Here is a 23,512-nt window from a genome sequence, read left to right on the forward strand (position 1 = left end):
ATAACTGAGCTATGCAGCACCGCTTGAAATCAACGCAAACATCGGTTTCGGAGTTCTAAAAGGAAGCAACGTCTGCCGCTCACAGGCATGATCTCGCACAAAGCGGCACTGAAAGCGACTGCAAAAGCGATCGCTATTGTAAAAAAAAAAAAAAACACCCGCGAGTGGTGAGCACGCGCCACTGCGAGCCATATGTTTTCAATTATCGCGCCCGTGTCTCGGCACGATAATTGAAAACATATGGGCTTTGGTGCGCGTAACAGACACCAATAGGCCATGGGAGGAGCAATGCGCCCGCCTTTGGCCTATTGCGTGCTCGGTTTAAAAAAAACACGCATGCAAAGCCCAATAGCAGAACCCAAAAGGAAAAGCACACGATTTCAGGGTCCGTTTTGGAACCCTCCACAAAAGGGCTCTCGCCTGCGTGAGCAGTGCTGCGCACTGCATCGCTGGGGGCAAACCCTAAAAACAGTATCCCACTTGTGTGGGTGGGCCAAAGAGACCGTAAGGCCGTAAAGCTATACGTGGCAAGATCAGTGATAAAGGTAGCTGCTGTATTGGGGCCGTGCTAGGCTGCCTCCCATGGAAACCTACCAACCACATACATTTATAAAAACTAGACATACATGGATTTCCAAAGTGTTGTGCCTTGCATGAATCCCACAAGGTTTTCTTAACCACAAAGTCCTGCAGACCTCAAACTTTGGCTAAAAGCACACATTTTTCTTTAATTTCTGTGATGGAAAGAGGGTCTTTGTGGACAAACAACCCCTCCAGTACGTCCTACACAGCAGGACTGCTGAGAGGTTGTCAGAGGCCACGCCCACTTTCTCCATCACTCTACAAATGCGCCTTCTGGCGCACTGAAGTGTTGATGCTCCCTTTGTCGGTTAGAGGTAAACAAGGAGAAAAACACAATTGTCATCAGTATTTGAGTAGTGAACATGGACAATGGAGACTGCATGAATGAATATATTATGTAAAGTGATCAGAACAAGACAAAGGGGTAGAGTAAAAAGAGTAAGAGATAAACTCCACTGATGAAAAATCTAGAGGGGTAAATATTTTCGACAAAAATAAATAACCGAACAGAGTTGGTAGATGGATAACACTGGAACCACCCCAGCCTCTTTTCTCGGATTCCATCAATATTGTTTTTTATCCTTTTTGTCGAGACAGAATCATAGATGCATAAAATAGGGTTCATTTACCCCACATTCTTAAATCAAACAGAAAAGTGATGTGCACTTGTGTGACACTATTCAAGTGATAGGTTAATTATTCACATACCCTTCCAGCTAATTTTGAAAGATCCTCTCCTCCAAGGTTTTGCATTTCATTTGTAGACTGGTCATTCTATAATAAAGAATTAGAAATCAAATGTTTCATTAAGTTTATACATTCATACTAAATAAGACAATATTTACATTTAGAAAAGAGAGGAAAGACAAATTGTACAGGATTATTTGAACACCACATGTATCCCCTTCTTAGGGGATTTTACCACAGAACCAATCAATAGAGGTGCGTATGCATATTTTTATTGATGGACAAAAGTTTATTCCTTGTGCCTTGACTTTCTGGGTAGATGTTCCTTGATAAGGAAAAGTAAGGGAGATGTGTGTAACATACATTGCTCAGTATAATGTAATCATACTCTAATTATTGTGTGTGTGCAAGCTTTCTAACATTGCACACTCACATCATCTTGAGTTTTCAAAGAACAGGGACCATTTGCAAAAAACTCAAGGAAATCCATGTGGTAGACAAGTCGTCCTATTTGCTAACTTTAGGAAAATAAATTATGTGGGGTGGACAAGTGTCCACCTCAAAGGATAAGACCACTGCCTGCTAAATATCACACAAAATAAATAAAATAAACCAGTGCTCAGTCCCTGGTAGTATGACACAAAGCAGAAAGGCTTCAATTAAATGTCATGTTTAAAGTATTTAAGCTGTGTATACACCGTCAGAAAAGTCTCACAACACACAATAAAAAAAACACAGTCCATTTTAAAATAAAGTGAACATTTTAGATTAAGAGCAAAATGACAAAAATCAAATAAGATGAACCAGAGATATGGATTTTTAAAGTTTTAAGTAGCTCAAAGCATAAATGATAGTCAATGGTCGTGGTAGACCGAGACCTAGGCATGATCAAAGGCAGACTCAAATGAAGTCCTTGTTGGATACACCAAGAAGATTGGTCTGGTGAAAAGTCTGGAAGTCAAAAAGTTTGAAAAGGTTTCGAAGTTCCACTTCAGAAAGAGACTATGTCACTTTGTTAAAGAAAAGTGTTGAACTGTCTTTTAAATCCCAACACAGGTAGAAACAATGTCACTTTTTAGGAAAAAAATCCTCCTTGAGTGGGCTGCTGCTAAAATTGTAGCCATCACCATGGAACCCAAGGCCAGTACATGAAGCAGGTTGGTCCCGCTGGAGCTTTGTCCGAATTGTTTTTTCATAGGTTCTGAGAGCCATTTTTTTTTGCAGAGTTTTATATAGCGCGAACTTGACCCGCATCCAATCGGGTATCAGAGCGCTTTACATGAGGACACACATTCATTTTTTTTGTTGTAAATTTTTTAGGCACGGGGAGATTAAGTGATTTACCCAGAATCACAGGATGTTTTAGCGTCGTTACCGAGACTCGAACCCAGTTCCCCCAGGTCCGAGGTTGAGCGCCCTAGCCGTTAGGCCAACTCCTCTCCCCATGAGCAGGACAAAGCTGAAATTCAATCCAACACTGTGGAACTGTTGGTTTGTTTCTTTTCCCCACAGGAGCTCTGGAAGAAATGTTTATAAAAATCACACACTTTCTTCTAGTACTCAAACAAACCACAGGAGTACACTTCTAAATCCCCCAGGGCATGGGTGGAGGGCGCTTAGTGTGTCAGGCAGAGGACAACAGCAAAGTCCAGCCCATTTCCAGTTGCAACTGGTCAGCTGGGGATTTTTCAGGAAAATCCCTCTTCCAGCTGTTGCGTTCCTGCAGCCATACAGGAGGTCAGCCAACTGAACATCAGAGTGCAATTCTTTGTCCTGGTTACAAGAAGGAGCAGGTCCAGTCTTCTCAGGTCACAGACAGCAGGTCCAGTCCTCTTCTGATCTTCCTTAGGTGCAGGAAGTGTTCTGGTTAAAGCTAGGTGAGTGTCCAGCTTTGTAGGGTTCACCAGCCTGTGGATGGGAAACACCCAAAGAAACTACTAGTCTCTCTGACAAATGAAGTAAATGTTACTAAGCCCTGGCATACCTCTTTTCAGCAATTCCTGTTTGCCCTAATGGAAATAGGGGCAAAATGCAATGTGTCCGTACAAATCCAAGATAGCCAAAGATTTCAGCCAGAGTAAACTAGGGCTCTGAGTACAGTGAATGTGTATGGGAGTGCCGTGGGTAAATCATCAATGTCCTCCCACATCTAACACTAAAATCTAGTTTGAAGAAGACCCTGGACCCACAACAAACACAGAAGTGAGACATCTAGTAAAAGAAAACAGTAGACTCCCTCAGGAGCGGCTGTTGACATTTGAAAGTGGTGAGGTGTAAAATGATTGGCATACTGCACCGTTGCGAGCGAGACGGAACCACCATAAGGCAGGTCGGGGGTTCTCCCCCCGAGAAAATTTTGAAAAAAGAGAGGGAAAATGGTGCATTTTCAAGCAAATTTGAGAAAGCAGGAAGGTTAATAAAGCAATTGTGAAAGTGCAGTTATTACATTAATAAAGAGATGTCATATAACATAGGTAGCTGCTTATTCAGTATAACCACAGAGCTACATAACAGACTTCGAGATACAATGCATTTCTGAGTACCTCACCCACATATCCAAGAGCAATGTGATGCAACCTGCTGGGGACACCCCACAGCACCCCTTACAATTGCTGTAAATATAACAAGAACCCCTGGTATTATCTGGCAACGGACGACCAATTCACGAAGCAGAGTTGACTAAATTATGCAGCAGGTAAACAGGGGCGTAGCTTCGGGGTGTGAATCCCCAAACATATGCATTCACTGATTGGCAGTTGGGTCTGGGCACCCAGAACCGGGTCTGACTGCTATGCCTGTGTTGTTTTTTCCACGCTTGCTTTCTAGGGAAATGTGAGAGTCAGACCCCCTGAATCTCACCCACTAAGCCATGCCCCTGCAGGTAATGACAAATTATGCTGAGTTATGCCGCATTTGATTTTCTGTGTCAGTATTAGCGTCCGGTTAATTAATGTTAAACTATGTGACTAAGGCACTGCCAATATGGAGTTCAAAATCACTGCAGTATTGTACCAGATATCGTCTTCCAGTCAGTCCCAAAACGCCTTGTCTAACTTGCCTCAGGTGACATTGACAATAAAATTCCCTCCAAATTTTTTGTGGCGCTTTTAATGAAATTAATATTCCTTGATGTACAGCCATATTGGGATCTGGGGCTAGTGTGAGGTTCATCGACTTTCACTTAGAAGGTAACGTTCCTAGATCTGTCTCCCGAAAGGAAGTGCGGTGCATTTATGATAGCTGCAGCAGCAGACCTGCTGCTGCCTTGAGGCAATGGCGGTGGTGCGTCCCAGTGTAATTAAAACCCCTTTCAGATGCAGTTGTGGTCGGTGTGTGAAACATTTATCCAGGGCACCTTTCCAACGCTTGCAACACACTTTATATTTCCTTTGGTAGTTCATACGTTTTCATTTCAAATCACCACGCAATGTCACATTTAATATTGTCCTATATAAATAACGGACAAATTCGAACTTTATTCAGCCTCCCTGGAGAGCTTTCTTAAAGTAATCAAGAGGCAGGGTATTTCATGTATATACATAAATAGGGTACTCCCAGTCGAGTGAGGGCCATGGCGGTACACAGCGCTGGGTGAAGAACACATTGGGAGGGAGGGGTGGGGGGGGAAGCAGGCCACTGACAACCGGCTTTGTGTGAAAAAGGCCGCTTTATTGGAACAGGTGCACATTACAATTTTAAAACCTTGGCAAACAGCCTTCCAAAACTAAACCTCACTAAATACAACATATACCTAACCCCACCCCCCTCCCCTAAATTTTCTTCAAACCCGCCCCCGCCCGTACATTACATCAATATCAACATTACATTCCTGTATAACCCATCAACAATCTCTAAATCCAAACCTTCCGATAACCAAACTCCCCTGCCTGCCCCTTTACAGCTATCGATCAACCAAACTGTGGAACCGAGCTAAACTTACCCAACCTATCCTTTCCCTGCCGATAACCCAACTCAACAAATAAATCAACCAACCTCCGGCAAAAATGTCAAAATTCGCATAACCCCCGCACTGCACCTGCTCCAAGCGACAAATACATAGTATAAAACAAACCCTTGCACACCTGTCCCAAACAAAACCACCTGAAAACTCTGAAAGAAAACAAAAAGAAAATAGAAACTACAAAAAGTAGACACCGAATAGAAAAATTGTTTTTTGTGGGAGGGCGGGAGGGGGACAAAAAACACCCAGCTAAATCCCAGCCACCAGGTCACCACTAACTAAAATGGTGGCTGGGGAAAGGCGCCAAACTCCTTTATAAATTGGGCTATATTTGGGCTATATTTAGGCTACCAAAAAGTAGCCCAAACGCAAAATGGCCGGCGCAAGGCCAGCCACGCCCCCCCACACACCCCCTCCCAAACCGCCCGGGGGGGGGGGGGGGGGGACTCCCTGCGGTCGTCTACCCCCCCCAAGCCCCCCTTATGATGCAGAGCGCTGGCTAGAAAAGTAAACATGCTTTTAGTTTCATGCCAGGTCGCAGTGTCCTGCGAGGCCTGGGTGGGTGCTTGTCTGGCAGACAAGCACCCACCAAGGCCCCGCCGGCCCACAGGACACTGCGACCCGGCGTGAAACTGAAAGCATGTGTCTGGGCCTGTGTCACTCGTTTACGGCGTCTTCCCCCCAGATCAATTAATTCAATTCAACGGCACTTCAACCTCGCTCAAACCGACCCCAGAGGCCCCAGTCCACAATCCGATTCTTCTTACTTTTAAAACAGAGATCACACTGAGTCTGAGATCAGTCAGATCAGATGCCTGGAGATCAAGGCAGCAAACAACGACGTCGTCGATGATCAGGACAACGACCAGCACATTGAATGAAGGAACTACTAGTACGTCCGCGTCACAGTCACCACGACGAGCGGAGAATGCGTAGCCAGAGTACTAGTACACACAGTACAGACATTACAGTACACCGCCACGAGGTGTGTGTGTCACCGTGCGGTGACGACAGACTGCAGACAGAGTGCGCACCTCACGACGATGGCCAATCACTGTTCACAGACATAAGCCATAGATTGACCATAGTTGCGCGGCACCCAATGCTTTGTTTGCAGGCTGCGCGGTGTCTCAGCCAATCCAGAGACGCTGCATTAGCAGCACCTGGATTGGCTAGAGCACGGACAGGGCTCGCCCATACGAGAGACCGGCCTCTCGGGTCCCCCTCCCTCCCTCTCCTACTCAGTAGTGGCTGGCTGGCTGGCTGACAGTGCGCATGTTCGGGCTGGTCATAAAAATGACCAAGCTAAACTCGAGCATGCTCAAATTTGCGAGCCGCTGTCAGTGTGTGTCACAGTCAGTGCCATTTAAAACCTTAAGAGTGCTCGCCCCTGGCCCCACCCCCTTCAGGCCGATTGCCTCGGGCGTGTCCCGACTCCCGGCCGCTACTCAAGTCAATCTTGAAGCTGACGTGAGCAGTGACTGTGAACAATTGCAGCAATTCATTGATTGCTCGCACCGCACGTCTCGAACTTAGTGGGGCAACGCCCCAGCGCCCCAATGGACGCACCGCGGCTGGGCTCCCTTGCTGACCAGACAGGTGATTCGCTATAATTTCTATCTGGTCCAGTTTGATCCCTTTCAAGAGTACAAACATTTTACAAGTGCCTCAGACAGGATTTGACACTTGTGCCCACAGCCATAGCCATCATCCTGAATAATCAGCTGAGAAGTCATCCCTGTTCTTTCAGGTCGACCTGTCAATTAAACTAACCTATGGTGTAGCTCCTGGGGGGGGGGAGCTCGAACCTCAGTCACTCCTCATTCAGGCTGGCCAGATGTCATAAGCGAATGCTCGCCTGAAGGCTCAAATAGGGGAAAAAATCTCTCTAAAAGTAAATGCTGTTTAATAGTTATGAAACATCCGACTTCACCATCAAATTAGGTTTTAAATAACAATAAAAACATAGTAGGTTTATTATTTTTCTACCTGGTCTTATCCCGAAGATAGCAGTGCAGCTATTTTATTCTGTACTCTGGTTTTCTACATAGGACAGCTAGGCCTGCCACAGTGAAAATAGCTTATGAGACCATGTCCCTGTAAGACCATGGAACATTAATTTTCTATAAGTACCACTTTTAAGTACTATGCACCCTGCCTTGTGGGCTACAAGGCCTACATAGGGGTGAAGTAGTAATATTTAATATAGAGCTATTTACCGGTCAAAAAGGGTTACTTTAACAGATCACACTGCAGATGTTACACTGTAGCAGTCAAGCTATACAGGGTAATCATCCAGCTCTTCTGGAGACCTTGTAGAAGCGCTCTGGCATTAATGGCACAGTACTAAAATGTTAACAATTTCTGAAGCACACGCAAATTAAAATATATGTAATGAAAGTAAACACAAATATATTTCTTTCTTGGACTTCTCCAATTCTTTAATTTTTCAGAGTCATTCCATTCCCAACGTGTTTCGTCGCATGCGGGTAATACACCCTACGACTTCCTCAGGGCTGGAAGTAATACAAATGATTTTTTTCAGAAAACGATATTACAATTCATCAAATACTGCCACCAAGGTCTCCTCCGTGTTACAAAAGGCCAAACGGAAAAAATCAAAATTGTTGTGCTCAGTTGGCATGCGAAAGTCAAATGTCATCCACATTTGGTTGATACTTCGACTAGAGCATTATTACAGTAAGTAATTGTTGTTATAAATGTAAACGTAAAGTGAAAATAAATATGTGAAATGCCCCCATGCTGGTCACTGTGCAGTTTAATAATTAAAGCACCCCCTGTTTACATCCTATGTTTGTTTAACATTTGAGACGGTTTGATAATCACAATACCTTTCAAAGTAGTATTCCCCAATTGATCTATTGGAGATTAGAGAAACAAAGAAAACGGATATCCTTAAAATTAAGATCACAGTGGCATGAGGCAACAGCATCCCTGCAGACTGCCAATAACAACACCAAATTCTATATTAATTCACTAACGCTTACCTCCTATTTTATCCTCAAATTCAGAGAAAGTACGCCTTTTAGAAAATTCGTCCACATTCAAAATCCGCAAATGTCATTAGTACTAAAATGGTTCACCACCTTCTTTCAACACCGCTCGCAACAAATTAAAATCAACTCCTGTCTCTCGAAGCCAACAAAAATCACACTTGGGGTCCCGCAAAGCTCGATCCTCTCCCCGTCCCTCTTCAATCTCTTCATGGAGCCCCTCACAATCATCTTGAAAAGAGCTGGAGTGAGGTACGACTACGGGAACGCCATCCTAACAGGGACTCCAAAAGCTCACCTAGCCCCATTAAGGGCAGTGCTGAACATGGCCGCTCGACTCCTATCTGGAGTGAAAAGATTTGAACACATCACTCCAGCTCTCAACTCCCTCAACTGGCTTCCCATGGAAGGGAGGTGTATTTACAAGCTGGCCTGCATCACACACAAAACCCTTCACTCTCCAACCCCCAACTACCTGAACAACAAACCGGTAAGAGCAGGTCAATCCAGAACGCTGAGAAAAGCCAACTCACTCCTTCTTATCCCTCCGGAACTGAAAAAGAAAACAACCCAATTTCGATAATTTTCTGGCAACGCCCCCAGGATGTGGAACGCTCTCCCTAGAGTCCTCACATGCAACCCCTCCTTCTCCTGTTTCAAAAGGGACCTGAAACTCCATCTCCTTAACAAATTCTTTCCTGCCAACGTCAACTAACCTAGACTCGAATATCCGAGTTGACTCCCCTCTCTCTGGACATTCAAGGATAGTGGTGACCGGACTGTGTTAACCACCTTTGTTTGTTTTCTCTCCCTCCGCTGCACTGTTTATCTATTTTTCATGTTGTATTTTTTATCTCTGTTTTGCTTCCTTACTGCCTTCCTACTATGTAATGCAATTTCATTCGGTTTTTACAGTGTGTATGTAAAGCGCTCTGATACCTACGGGTCTAGCTAGCGCTATATAAAACTTTTAAAATGAAAAATTAAATTAAAATTAGGCCTGGAGCCATGTTTTCAGTGCCACTGTAGTGGATGGCACGACAGGTGCTGCAATCTAGGAGTGGTATTTAACTTTTCTTGCCAAGGGTGAAGTTCTGCATCATATAACATGGCATTATAGGAATGTTAAATGTGCCAATCAGGTTTCAAGAGCATGTCGACATGCTTTAGGGGTCAGAACACATACACCGGGCAATAGGTAGCTGTGCTTCAGAGTTAAAGTTCAAGATGGATAGCCAAACAGTAAAGGAAATGAAATATTTGGGGTGATCTCTAGATTAAAGGCGAGTAGCTGCTAGCCAACCACCCAACGGTTATCATTTAAGTGAAAAAACCTGCAAAGGATATCTACATTGGCATGGCTATTCCGAAGTCTGTGTTCCACTCGGAAGTCCATTACCTGAAGGGAAATGGACTACCTCAAAAATTTTGGGGTCTTTTCCCTCATCTACATTAGCCACCTCAGAGGTCGAAGTCAGTCTGAACATATAAATGAGTCCCAAACAAGTAGGGCTTTAGTTTTCTCAATGGCCAAACCACAGCAAATGTCAGCTGATAATTGAGACTGGTTGGTCCTAACCATCTTGGATTTAGCTGTGACAGGATAACCCTATGCCATGTTTCGAAGCATCTGTTACTCTTGCTGAAATCTGGTGTCTTGAACACTGGTTCAGTGCACAGTGACTCTTTCAGGCCTTTGGACATTCTATGGTTTATGTGGCCATTTTGTGCTACTTCTTTGAAGTCTGCACTGTTAGGAGGGGTTGGGGGGTCCCACTGTAGTGAAAAACCCTTTGACAAACCTCCTAAAGTATCCTGTAAGGCCAGATAAGCTCTCACATGACTCAGGGGTTTTAGGAGGGTCAAGGGCCATAACGGTTTGGATTTTGGGCTGGGGGCTGCACATGTCCACAGCCAACTTGGTGACTGAGGAACACAATAGAACCTTGCCCTGATAGTCAGCCCTGCCTGCTGCCTTTACACAGGTGAGTCAGGAGGTCCTGCCACGTGGAGCTAGAGAACGCAATATCATCAATATAAGTTGCACTAAAGCGATTCAGACCTTACGGGACAAGGTTGACCAACCTTTGGAAGGTGACAGGTGCTTTATTTAGGCCAATGAGCATCAAGGGGAACTGAAAGTGGACCTCTGGAACGGAGAATGCAGACCTCTCCTTAGCCCACTAAGTTTGGGCAATCTGCTGGTACCCTGATGTCAAGTCAAAGGTACTCCGATATGAGTTTGTCTGGTCTGGGGATGGGGCGTAGGTTACTCCATGACACCAGTGAACCATCTGAAATCCACACAAACCCTCATTTTTGTGGTCCCACCCTGTGGAGTGGCTTTGGGAACCAGCACCACGAAACTGGCCCATGGGCCTGGAACACCCCCAGGAACAGCATCTTGCAAACCTCAACATTCATGCGTGACCGCACTTATCGGAGAGACTGTACATTTTACTCGACAGGCAAGCTGTCACAAGTGTCTATGTTATGGACACACCACTGAGCTAACCCAAAGAAAACAGCTCAGCAAACTGTGCCAGTAACTGGCAAAAGTCCTTATGCTGTTGGTCTGTCAGAATAGGGGAGAACACTACTCCCTCTATGGAGCCATCTTGGGTGTTGTGGGACAGAAATCTAGAAGGGGCTTGTTCTCTTCCTGCGCACCTTAATCAGTCACCACTAACATGGTAATGTCAGTCCGGTCACAGTTTGGCTTCAGTTGGTTGACATAAATCCCCCCTTGGGGGGGTTGGGGTGCCCAGGTCCACTAAGTGGTTGACCTCTACCACCTTTTCAAATATGGGATAGGGGCTTGTCCACTTGTCTAGGAGGTCACAGAGAGCAACAGGCTCAACCGCCCACACTTTCGCTCCAGGTAGGTATTTAATCAGGCTTACTTTCTAGACATACGAATGTTTTACCAGTTCGAGGCTAGCCTCCAACTTTTTGTTGGCTTTCTCCATGTACTCTGCCATTTGTGACTGGAAACCTTACACATAATCCATAATGCCATGTTTTGTTTCCTTTAAAGGCTTCTCCCAACCTTCTTGAATCACACTGAATGGATCCCTCACAGAATGCACCTACAAAAGCTTAAAGGGACTGAAGGACACTCCCTGCTGCGGTACCACCTTGTAGGGACACAACATGGAATGACAGAAATATGTCCAACTACCCTATGAGCTTCGCATCCAAGCCCATGATCATGCATTTAAAGGTTGTGTTGAATCTCTCAACTAAACCATTGGTTTGGGGTGATAAGGGGTGGTAAACCTGTAAGTTACCCAACCTCTTCCCACATAGCCTTCAAGTACACAGGCATGAGGTTTGTGCCCCGATTTGAAATCACATTTTTGGGAAACTCTACTTTAGAAAAGGTACCAAGCAAGGCCCCCACTGCTGCAGTTACCATCCTCAGAGGTATGTCTCAAGGTACCTAGAGGCAAGGTTTACCCCAACCGAGAAGAACCTCTTCATGAAGCAGTCCTGGGGTCCAGGGAACCGACAATGTTAATCCCCACCCTCTCAAAAGGTGTCCTCACCACTGGAAGTAGCATCAGGGGAGTTATGGGCTGCCTTCCTGTCTTGCTGTTAGAATTTATAAGTGACACTTAAGCCTTAGATTTCCTGAACCAATTTGTGCATGAGAAGCCAGTAGAAATGGCTGACAAGTCTTTTCCACGTCTTTCTCTGCCCCATATGACCAGCTAATAGGATGCCATGGCCTAACTCTACGAAGAAGGCCCCACAGAACTCTGAAACTATCAACATTCTGGTTGCTTTCTCTTTAGGATCCCTAGCCTCACTATCCCAGACACCATCTCCCCATTAGATAGTGTGGGGAGCACTGGTATCCTCTTGCTCTTAGACTTTTACTTGGTGCCAAAGGAATTCAAGGTTTCAGCACTATGTGCTTTGCATTATTCCTCCAGAGAGGATCATCTCACCCCCGGGAAACTTGAGATTTCAGGCAGATCACCTATGAGTGTCTGTTCTTCCCCTTTAGTCCCTTAGTCCTATCTTTGTGGGCCACATGGCTCTCGGGCCATGGAAGGTTTTGGAGCTGGTTTCCCTCGTTCCTTGCCACTACTCTTGAAGGCGTGAACTGGGGCCACTGTTCCAGGCTACTATTCCCCTGGACTTCCCAGTTGGGCTGTCTGGGTCTTTGTAGCCACACATCCCCAATCAGGCAGACCCAACATTTCAGCACAAGTCCTAATTTCTACCTCTGACCAGGTAGATGTTTCCAGGTCACATCCTAACAGAGGATCCACTGGCATGGCAGGACTAACAACTACCTTTAAAGGGCCAGTAACCCCTCCCCACTCTCGCCATGGGATGGTCACTCACCCCATTGTAAATGTGGTTATCTCATGGAAAGTATCTGGGTTGATCTGCTCGGGGCTAACAACTATTGTAGCAGTGGCCATAGTGTCACTTAAAGCTCAACATGGGTCCCATTGGTGACAGTCCACTCCCTAGATTTCCTGATGCCAGGTTGTATGTTGGTCAGGGCTTCAACATCCACCCCACCCAGGGAAACTAAATTTGCTTCTGTGTATTTTTTTTATTTTACGGAGTTTTATAAAGCGCGAACTTGACCCAAAGGTATTCGGTATCAGAGAGCTTTACATAGCACCAGTTGTGTTACATGAGGACACATTTATTTTTGTTAGGCACGGTGAGATTAAGTGATTTGCCCAGAATCACAGGATGTTCAGTGTCATTGCCGAGACTCGAATCCGGTTCCCCAGATTCGAGGTCGACTGCCCTAGCCGTTAGGCCAACTCCTCTCCTTAGTTTCCCCAGCTCCTACTTCCTACTCAGTCCCCAAACTAGCAATCCCCTGGCGCTGAATACTGGGGGAAAAGAGGCCCATTTTGGTTGCCCAGGCTTCTGCAATTCTCGGCACACCACGTCCTTTGAAGGGTCTTGGAGCTTGCATCTCTTGTACCCACCACAGTTCTTCCTAGTAAAATAGTAAAAGGGGGCTGGGACTCCCCTCTCAAACTTTTGGAACCCTATAGAGAACTTATTTTTTATTTTTGTTACTCTCCACTTTTCTTTGGGAAGGTTTGGACTCTTCCATCTTGGAGTCATCCTTCAAAAATGTTTTAGACAGCCTAGTGCTTACCCACTCATCAACTGCCTCACTGCAGCTTTGCATCTAGCAACTTTTAAGGACAATCACTCGGAATGTGCGCTCTTGTAGCCCATCACAACAACTCGCATTACTGCGCTTCAACAAGCCTGCCAGTACTTTCATTGAAGTGTCAGCAAAATGCACCCATATTTGTTCTGGATTTTAGCGCATGGCCCAGAATTTCTGCCTGCAATTGCTCAGGTTTCAGACTAAACCAACCCACTAAAGCACCTTTCATGTGTTTGTAGGAGAGTGCTACATCTTCAGCCATACCAAGGAGGGTATTCCTCACCTCTGTAGGTACCAGCTCCCACAACAGTGCTCCCAAGTGCTCTTGCTCAATCTTGCACCCCCCTAAAATCCTCTAATAAGCAAGGAATCACTTTTTAAAGTCGTCCCCTGCCACAAAGCTAAGAGCCACATCTTTGGGTAAATGAGGGTTTCAAGACTCTTCTGCCTACTCCTCACCCTCACTGCCTCCTTCTCCTTTGGACCGTGCAGGTCCTACAATGGCCTTTTGCTGCTGCCAGGCCATCTCCAGTTCCAGTGCTAGCTTCTTTTCTTCCAAGGCCATGGTCAGTCATGCTTTCTACATGGTCATGGCAAGCTTCTACTTCAAGAGTAAAGACAATGTTCTCCTTTTCAAAGGCGAGCCCCTCTCTCTCCAGTTGGGCCTTATGTTCTCTTTCTGCCCGTTTGGCCTAGAACTCCAGCTGGCGGAGTGTCAGCTCCGAGAGGCTCACAATTTTGGGGGAGCTTACCCAGCTCCCAATCTTGGAATATGCACTAGTGATTTCATGTTAGGGCAGGTTGTCTCCTGATCTTCTGAAGCACTTTCATTCACTTCTTAATTCCCCGTTGAAATGATTTCTGCTTGCCTGCCTCTTCCCAGACCTAGAAGACTTTCAGATAGTTATCCCATGTGGCTCAGCTTTAGCTCCCCCTCCATTCATATGGCCTTCATCTCTCCCACAGCAAGCCCAGCCAGGTTTATCAGATCAACATCCATTTTCACAAAGGAAACTGTTCCCAAAAATGAAGTTTGGATTTTTTTAAATCAACAAATAATAATAAAATGATGCGATTCGGAATCAAATGGCCATTATAAAGCCAAAGTCTCTCAAATCAGCAAAGGCATTTTTGATGGTGTTTTAAAGCTGGACAGCACTGCAAAAACACAAGTGCGGCTCCCACTACTGAACACCAATATAGAAACCCAGATTATTATTTGGCCTGGACAAGTGTCCAAGGATAAGGCCACTCACTAGCTGCTAGCTGTCTCACAAATAAATAAAATAATCTTGTGCTCCATCTCTGGTAACGTGACACAGGAGTAAGACTTCAGTCAAATGCAATATGTTGAATATTTAGGCAGTGCATCCACAGTAAAAAAAAGTCAGATAATACACATGAAAATACAATGACCAATTTTAACTTTGTAACGCTAATATCTTTGAGGCCACTGGCCAGGCACCCTGGGGTAACGAAGCCTGAACAAAACCCTCAAGCCAGCTCATACTGGTCTTGAAAATTGGTTTCCAAACCAGATTATGGACCTTACTTAGAGTTTGGGGGGATACGTTACTCAGGCCCAAACGTGACAGTACTCAATAAATCGAACTCACGATTCAACACTATTTAAAGTCAGGCCAACTAGCATGGTTCTGCCGGAGGAGCCTCCACCTCTTGCAGAAACCTCACACCAGCCGCCTCATTGATATCTAGCTAGCAGTCCAAGTACTTCAGGCAAGCCGCCCCTATTTGAGGGAGATGTGCTGACATATTTTTTTCCTGTTCAAGATCACGATGGAAAACCTAGCTGTCCAGAAAAAGAAAAAATGTACACGCCTCTAACACAATGGGAGAAAACTCCCACTGGGTCAGGGACATTTGTTTTACAAAATCAAATTGCAACTTTTGGAGTTTGCATTTGTAAAACAAAAATGTCTGCTGTGTGGGAACTTGAATATCGAACCCACACAGCAACAGCTAAAGAGCCTTCTTCTAAACTGCCGGGGCAATGGGATTCTCTGCAGGCACAGAGATCTCTGCCCGGCAGCAGGTCTCAAATGTAGCAAGCTGTCCTCTGCCAGAGCAGTGGAGTACATCCCTCCGCTGCCCTGGCACAACAGAGCACAGCCTGTCAGGGTCTAAATCAGGCCCTTTATCTCACATCGGCAGTATTAGGACACTGGGAAATATCTGGCATGTACTGCCTGGTGATTTAAACAAGCTTTTTTTCGAGGACACAGTATCCATTGTCTTTGTTCCAAGCAAATGGAATAACTCGAAACAACAGGCTATTATCACATGTTTTAGGAATGATATTGTAGAATATATTTATGAAAAAAAGAGCTATTTTTCCATGTTGGTGAATAAGTGTGTCAAACATCACCTGTTTACTATCCCAAAGTTCTACTGAAAAATACATTGGCTGTAGTGACATAATTTCATCTAGTGAACGTAGAACAATTGAGCCCTCAGTACTGCATGGTGCTCAAGTTGTTCAAGAAGAAACGGTCTTATATAAAAAGCATTGACAAAGCCAACAGGTCTCTCGCTTGGACCCTATTGACTCTGTGAATGGTTCTAGCTATGCTGTACAGCATTCCTGATGCTGTTCAGCATCTCTTCTATAAAAGTTTTTTTAAAAGCCTATGACACGACTGGCCGTGTGATTTTGAGGGCATGTACCAAGCATGCGCGTGTCTGCAAAATGAAGTGGCTGGTTTTTCTTTTTCCTTTTTGTTTGCCGGCCCGAGTTGGACAGGCACACAAAAAGGAAAAATGTGCAGTTATGGAGGCGGACTGAATCACGGAGGTCAGGGGCGAAGCAATATGATTTTAAGCAACAAGAAAGGCGAAGGTGAGCGTAAAGAACTCCGAGGGTGCAGATGGAGGAAGCAAACTGAAAGACACGAAAGTGGGGATGCGAGCAAACAGACAAGAGGAAGAAAGTGCAATGTAGAGCTCATGAAGAACCACAAAAAGCAAAAAAGCAACAAGGGTGAATAAGCAAACCGGGACATCACAGAGGAAGGCTGAGAGATGTACACATGGAGCGGAAAAGCAACATAACTGAGTGTGGAGAAGAAGTATATGAGGGAAACAACAAAAAAACACATGCACTCTTGTAGAATGCTTAAACAAAAAGAAAACAGTAGCAACTGAAATGGAAGCAGTGGAAGGACACAATTAATTCATCCATGATCCAGGGGAGGAACAAACTCTGAAGTAGGAAGTAAAGCCCACACAAGCCATTGAATAAGAAGCTGCAAATAAGGGTGACTATGATGTCAACCAATGGCAGGCAACGGGCTGGCTCTAAACCCACTGTAAGCCAACGACACATCTCGCAGCACAAAGCAAATCGTAAAAGAAATATACCAGAAAGCAGTTTTTAGTGAAAGAGTGAGCCATTTCTTACAGTTCTTTAGGATTGTGGCCTGATGACCTTGGAGAGTTACAAGTATCATTTCACCTCACATGAGAACAAAACCTCATGCTGGTTGTTTGTGCTCAGGAGACTCTTGCCCTAAGGTAACTATAACTCGTGCCCCCCGCCATGAACCCATGCATAGTTTTCTCATCAACATTTTCCCTACAAATGTTGAAGTGATATTATCAATAATCTCACTGAAGATGTCAAGAGTAATGTAATATGTGGGGTAATTAGTGGTGCATGGTGGAGGCATTAAGTTATAGTTACTTAAGATAACTAGAACTGCTAAATTTCCATTTTTTGTGTGCAAAATCCGAGCCATAACGTCCCTGTAACATTTTTTTGTGTGAATTTCTAAGGTTTTTAAAAATGTATTTCCTAACTATAAAGTCTTTGTAATCTATTTCCTCACTATAACGTCCCTGTAACTTACTGTGTGAGTGGGCGAGTGAGTATGTGGTGGGTATGTAAGCGCATGTGTAACTAGCTCTATAGGTCTGTGAGTGGGTCTGTGAATGGCCGTGTGGGTCTCTGAGTGTCTGTATGGGTGTGCGAGTGGCTGTGTTGGTGTCTGAGTGGTTTTTTGGGTCTCTGAGTGGGTGTGTGAGTGGCTGTATGGTTGTTTGAGTGGGTGTCTAAGTGTGTGGGTGTGACTGGCTGTGTGGGTGTGTGAATGGTTTGGTGGGTCTCTGAGTGGTTCTCTTAGTGGGTATGCGAGTGGCTGTAGGGATGTGTGAGTGGAGTTCTAAGTCTCAGAATGGGTGTGTGAGTGGCTGTATGAGTGAGTGGGAGTGGTTGTGTGTATTTTTTTCAAAACTTGGGATCTGGATCCACAGATCATCTCGCGCCCCCCAAAATGTTTTTGGAGAATTTCTTGCCCATGAGGGGTCCCTCACAGACATATCTATCAGTCCCATAGGGTCAGGATGCCTCTATCCTGACCTCTCATATCCTGTTTACACTTAATCACCCCTCAGAACTGCGGCCACATTTTTTCCCTCAGGTTGCAGCCAGCCAATCACACAACTGCTGTTGGCACGTGGATCTACGTCTCTAGATATACATAAATCTTTTTTCTTTAGTAACTCCAAAACTACTGAGCAGATTTACACCAAATTACACGAAGCACTCTTTCTGGACCAAGATCTATCTTTTAGCCAATTTGGTGTAATTCCATTCAGCAGTTCGGGCTGTAGTCGTGTCTAAAATCCCTATAGGAAACTGCTTGAGGAAAACACATTTTGGAGACAGTTAAAAAGGGGATGTGTGGGTCCCCTTCCACCCCAAAAATTATGTTCAAATAATGCAGGCGGCCTCTCTGCAGCCCTGGGGAACACCACCGCCTCGGGCAAAATTATTCAAAATAAGGGAGGGGGGGTGGGGAGGGGAGGCCCTCACCCAGCCCCAGGGACCGCCACCTCTCCAGAGCTGAAATAATATTAAAGTAGGGGGTCTGTCACTGAGCCCCGGAGACCACCACCTCCCCAGGACTAAATTGTACGATGGTGAGGGCGGCGTAGCCCCCCTCTTGTAGCCATGGATGGTCCTGGGGATTGCCACCCCCAGTGCCGGCTCCTGCTACTTCCCGAGGTGTCCACCCTTGGGAGGTAGCCATTAGCTTTTGCTTGGTGGAAGCAGACAGCTCCTACTAAGTAAAAGCAAATATAACTCCACTTTCTGCACTTGCAGAAAGTGGAATCGTTATCGATGTCCCTGCACGTATAGATGAAAACATTTTCTCTGTCAGACAGGGAGCTGGCTTTCAGCAGGCCCCTATCTGTCAGAGCAGTGCCGGCTCCCGCAGGAGCCTTGTGGCTCCCCCTGCGGTCCCCAACAGAGGTCACTGGATGCCCTGGGGGCACCCAGAATGAAGAGACTGGGCCCCTAGTGATGGGGTCCCAGGGTCTAAAATCATCCCAGCGAGAGAGGGCCGTGTGGCTTTCCCTCCCCATACTGTAATGGCTGGGCCCCGGGGAACAGCCTGGGGAGGGGAGCCATATGGCTGCCCTCCCCTAATAACAAATACATTTGAAAGAAAAAAAAACAAAAGGCTGGGCCCTGGGGGATGGGGGATGGGATCCCTAGGCAAAATAGGCCTGGGGAGAGGGGGCGCGCGGCCCCCTCCCGATATAAAATAAATTTAAGAACAAAGGCCGGCCCCGGGGCAAGTTATCAGAGGCCCAGCCCCCTTTCACAACCACTCTGCAAAGGGGCCACCTGGCTCACAACTGGTTGGGGGATGAAGTCCTCTTGACTGTTGAGGGTCCCTAGGGGCCAAGAACCCCTCCTATTATCTCCAGTAGTCCCACACAGCGGGATTGCTGAGAGCTCATCTGAGCCCCCCCCTTTCCACTAGTTAGGAAATAGAATTAAAAAAACAAAAACTAGAAATTTACTGGAAAAAACCTAAGGTTACAGGGACGTTATAGTTAGGCTCAGATTTCACTCATACAAAACCATTGAAATTCAGCAGTTACAGTTACCTGAGCTAAGTATAACTTGCGCTCCCGTAATGCACTGCTTATGACCTCACATATTACATCACTCATGACATGGTCAGTGACATTGATGGCATCTCAAATGACATCATCCTGTGAATGTGTTTCGTGAACATTTCTGAGACTTAAAGATATATGCTAAGCTACAGCATAAGTTCAATTACTATTCTTTCTGTACTAGTAATTAGTCATCTATTTCTAACATATCTCATCTGAGTGGCTGGGTGACTGTCTATCAGTTTGTGAGTGAATTAGTTTTTGGTCCTTGCAAGGTTCCTTCTGTCTCTCTCTCTCCGGTTTCCCATCAGCCCAATAAACACTTTGGTGTTGGTCCTACCGCTCCTGTATCTCACTCTGGTCCCGTCTCTCTGGCATTCATCTTGGGCTTCCCGCCATCTCCTTCCACGCGAGCCCACCTCTTTAACCTTTGGTCCCCTTCTCCTCCCGTGTTCTGGAAGTGCCTGCCTCCTTCTCGGACCAGTTCCTCCTAGCGTGCCTGTACAATGCTCACTTCCCTGCTCATCTTCTGATTTTTGGTAGCCATCTTGGGAATCCTGGAACTACTCTCCAGCTCCCTGCCACACACACAAACCTCATACAACCCATCAAGTAAAGTGGTGCACAATTGATGATGGTTTCAACCTGGTTTGCAGCTGTAGGACCTTGTTGGCTCACAATCAATAAGTCCACAATGAATTCTCTCAAGCACATTCAAGAAGAAAATATGAGACCATGTGCCCAACAGCAAAAGCTTTGCTAAAAGTGGATCATGCAGTTGGACAATGCTCCACAACACACCAGTAAATCTACGACTGAAAGCCTGAAAAAGAAAAGAATCAGGACTTTGGGATGGCCAAGCAGATGTGCAGATATCAACCCTGTAGAAATGATGTGGCAGCGACTAAAAATAACTGTGCTAAAACAAATGCCCTTAAACATTACAGATCTTAGTTAGTTTTGGAAAGAGGAGGGAGACAGAATTTGTCCCACGTGATGCAAGAGACTGTGATCAACTCTTACGGCAAATGTTTACATCAATTTAGTGCTGAAAAAAGGTATTACACTTGTGGATGAATCATTGGGTGCACTTTCCATAAACGGCTACTGAGCGTTGGCTGTTTATTTGTTTAACAAACAATGACTGTGCAATCTTCACATTTTGTCATATAAGGTTAGATGTTTGCAATGTTAGGACTTGGTGAGGACTAGATGAATGTTAAATGTGTCTTAAAATGTACAACCATGGAATCTCAGGAGGGCGTACTTTCTTTTTCACACCACTTAGTTACAAAGGGGGAAAAAGAGGGAGAATCACTAGGTTTTAAGTTATGTGTGCCCTTCATCCTCACTTCTATCATTTAAAATTTTGACTGTAATTGGTACAGGTTTAAATCGGGAAACAGTGTTTACAATGTTGTCTGTACAAAGCGGTACCATTACAACGACTGCGTTGTTACCACGCATACCAATACAACGCAAGTCATTACGACTTGCTGTAGGGGATTTAGGTGTTGGATTTGCAATCCAACACCTTCCCTACTGTTGCACAGACTGGAGTTGGAATAGTAAATTATACTATTCCAAACTCCAGCGCCTCCAACAGCAAGTCGTTGTACTGACCGCGTTGTAAAGGCATGCGTTGCAACGTCATATATTCGTTTAAACCTATTGATCACAACGTTATACACACAATAAGGTAAGGTAAGTCAGAAAATCAGTTACTCCAAATGTTTCCCTGAGGCCATAAAGAATGTCTTCTGTCTTGTCCTTATATCCACACAATTGTGCTGATTTCGTTTCTCCAAGGGCTAGGTACAGGTGGCCAAGTCGAAATATAGACTACTTAACAATCACATTTGGGACTCATAACACAACTGCAGTCACTGTGACTATACAACTGTGTAATATTTACACTCTACGTTTGTCACGTGCAGACTAGACATCAGCTCATTTTCCAACCCTGTGTAATGAGCACCTGCCAGGTTTAGTCCGCTTTTTGTAGACAATTTTAATAATCTGGGAATTGGGAAATGTACAGATGCAGCCTTGGCAGGTTTGAGTGGCACTGACTACCAATTAACTGGGCACTTTTTAAAATTCATGCATTTGAGTTAATGCAAATTTTTCAACTGATGACATTTAAATATCTCGTTATTGTGATGGTATACTTTTAAGTAAATTAATGTATATCACATACTGTGCAACTAACGGTTTTATAGTTTCTCTAAGTTTGGGACACAGAATGTATAATGTGATCAGTTGGGATTTTATTCAATATTTGCCCAGTGGGCACAACAGTGATTTCAGACTTTAGTGTGCTGATTAACGTGTTAGCATCTTTTAAAACACTGTTAATCATTGGTCTGAGCTGATGGCTGTGTCCAAAACTGGACTGATTGACTTCCAGCAGACTACAGGCAAAGGGTCATGGTTGGCTGCATACTATTTCTCTATCCATAATATGATTCCCCTTAGTTTCTGAGACAATGAATGCCTACCCTATTGTTACTCAAACTTTGCATAAGTCAACTGCAGGCATACGTATGGAAATCTTCAAATTTAAGAGCATTCCGTGATCAAGAGAAGGGATTTTGTGAATTCCTTAAATTCAGTATCTTTACAAAAATCTTAGGTGTAACCCTATGACTTCTTAGGTTACTGATTTTTTTAAAGTCCTGTGGTAAATCTAGCATCGCTCCTCTGTGACAAAAAACAAAAACAAAAAAGCTTGCTGTTCTTTTTGCATTTCATTTCCTATTTGGATTGGACTTTGTTGGATGTCATCTTAAAGTTGTAACATGTACTGCTATTCTTTCCAGAATCCAATGAGCAGAACGCAGACCATATAGACAAACCATGGAAATATGTTGAAGGTGACACGGCAAGAACTGCCTTGACTTCCGTGTCGGCTATGTAAGCCTGCAGGCACAAAAACAGCTTGGTGGAAACCAAAACGTAATTCTGAACATATGCATTCCGAGTTTATTATATTTAGCTCTAGTGTGGCTTTTGTCACTTCTGGCTTTTGGGCCTGGTCAGAAAAAGCGAACATTCAACTCTCAAGCATTTATTGATCTTGCATTTTGTAATCCGGATTGGACTTGATTTGCTGCTTGAAATGCAAATCCTGTCAACCTACGGGCTTGAGACCACATAACAGAAGCCTGTGATAATAGCCCCCATGTCCTGAAACGCTCATAGAGGATGTTACTAGTATACCCAATCTAGGTCTGTTCTAAAAACGCCACAGATTATTGAAAGATACACAAATACAACACATGCCCATGCAGAGAAACTCAATGCATCTACACTATGCATTGATAAAAGGACAGACATGCAGAAGGAATGAACAGCAGCCAGTTCAGAGTATAAGCAAAAGACTCATTTGAATTTAGCAAAGGGCAACAAGTTTGGAGCAAGGCGAGATTGAAGCAGTCGAGTAAGGATACAACAATACTGTACAAGGCCGCCCACTCCATACGGAGGAAGAGAAACTTCCACTTAATCCAGTCTCTCCTAACAACAAACATAGAAGATCAGAAGGATCCGTGGACGACATTTACGGGTCATATATTTCAATCCGTTCTTGAGGTAATCAAAGGCTCTTAACTGGTAAAACCAGAAACATTAATAAACATAAGGGCGGGTCGAAAGACCGTGATCCACACTTCAAAGTACTCTCATCAGCTGCTAAGACTGACCTCCGAACAAAAAGTTCAAGGAAAGGGAATGAAGTTGTATTATGAATTCACTGATCCCCTATATTTAAAAAAATGACCCTGATGAAGCTTTTCGCAAAACACGCATTTCATTTTGTAGCTGAATTGTGCTATTGTTACCATGGCCAATACATTTGGCTGCGTATCTACTTCCAATGAAACCCAGATGCAGCTACTTGATATGTGATATGAAAGCGAATACGGATCCAGCGTGACGGTATACCAAAACTTGAGACAAATATTGCTGAAATATTGGGCCTAAGCATAGGCCAAGCCACATTTAGGAGCAGCTTATTAGCACCGGTGTGGTACTACGAGAGGCCCACATTAATGATGTCATTTAAGAGTCGCCGTGATAGCAACTCCCTTGACTTGGCCATTGTAACCCCTGGAGAGGCCCTCGAGTTCCGTGGTTTCAGCAGCACACCACGGGGATTAGAAAAGGAGAGCGCTGATCAAA

At 44.8% G+C, this 23,512-nt stretch overlaps 1 protein-coding gene across 2 annotated transcripts in view; it reads right to left on the reverse strand.

The window, feature by feature from the left end:
• PRTFDC1 (phosphoribosyl transferase domain containing 1) overlaps window positions 1-23,512 on the reverse strand; it is a 225,685-nt gene that overhangs the window by 56,883 nt on the left and 145,290 nt on the right. For both annotated transcript variants that reach the window (XM_085631693.1, XM_085631692.1), the window contains exon 4: window positions 1,291-1,356. In XM_085631693.1, the coding sequence (XP_085487819.1) occupies window positions 1,291-1,356 (66 nt within the window). The remainder of the gene's footprint in view (window positions 1-1,290; window positions 1,357-23,512) is intronic.

Source organism: Triturus cristatus, chromosome 10 (assembly GCF_964204655.1).
Source record: "Triturus cristatus chromosome 10, aTriCri1.1, whole genome shotgun sequence".
In the NCBI taxonomy this organism is placed as follows: domain Eukaryota; kingdom Metazoa; phylum Chordata; class Amphibia; order Caudata; family Salamandridae; genus Triturus; species Triturus cristatus.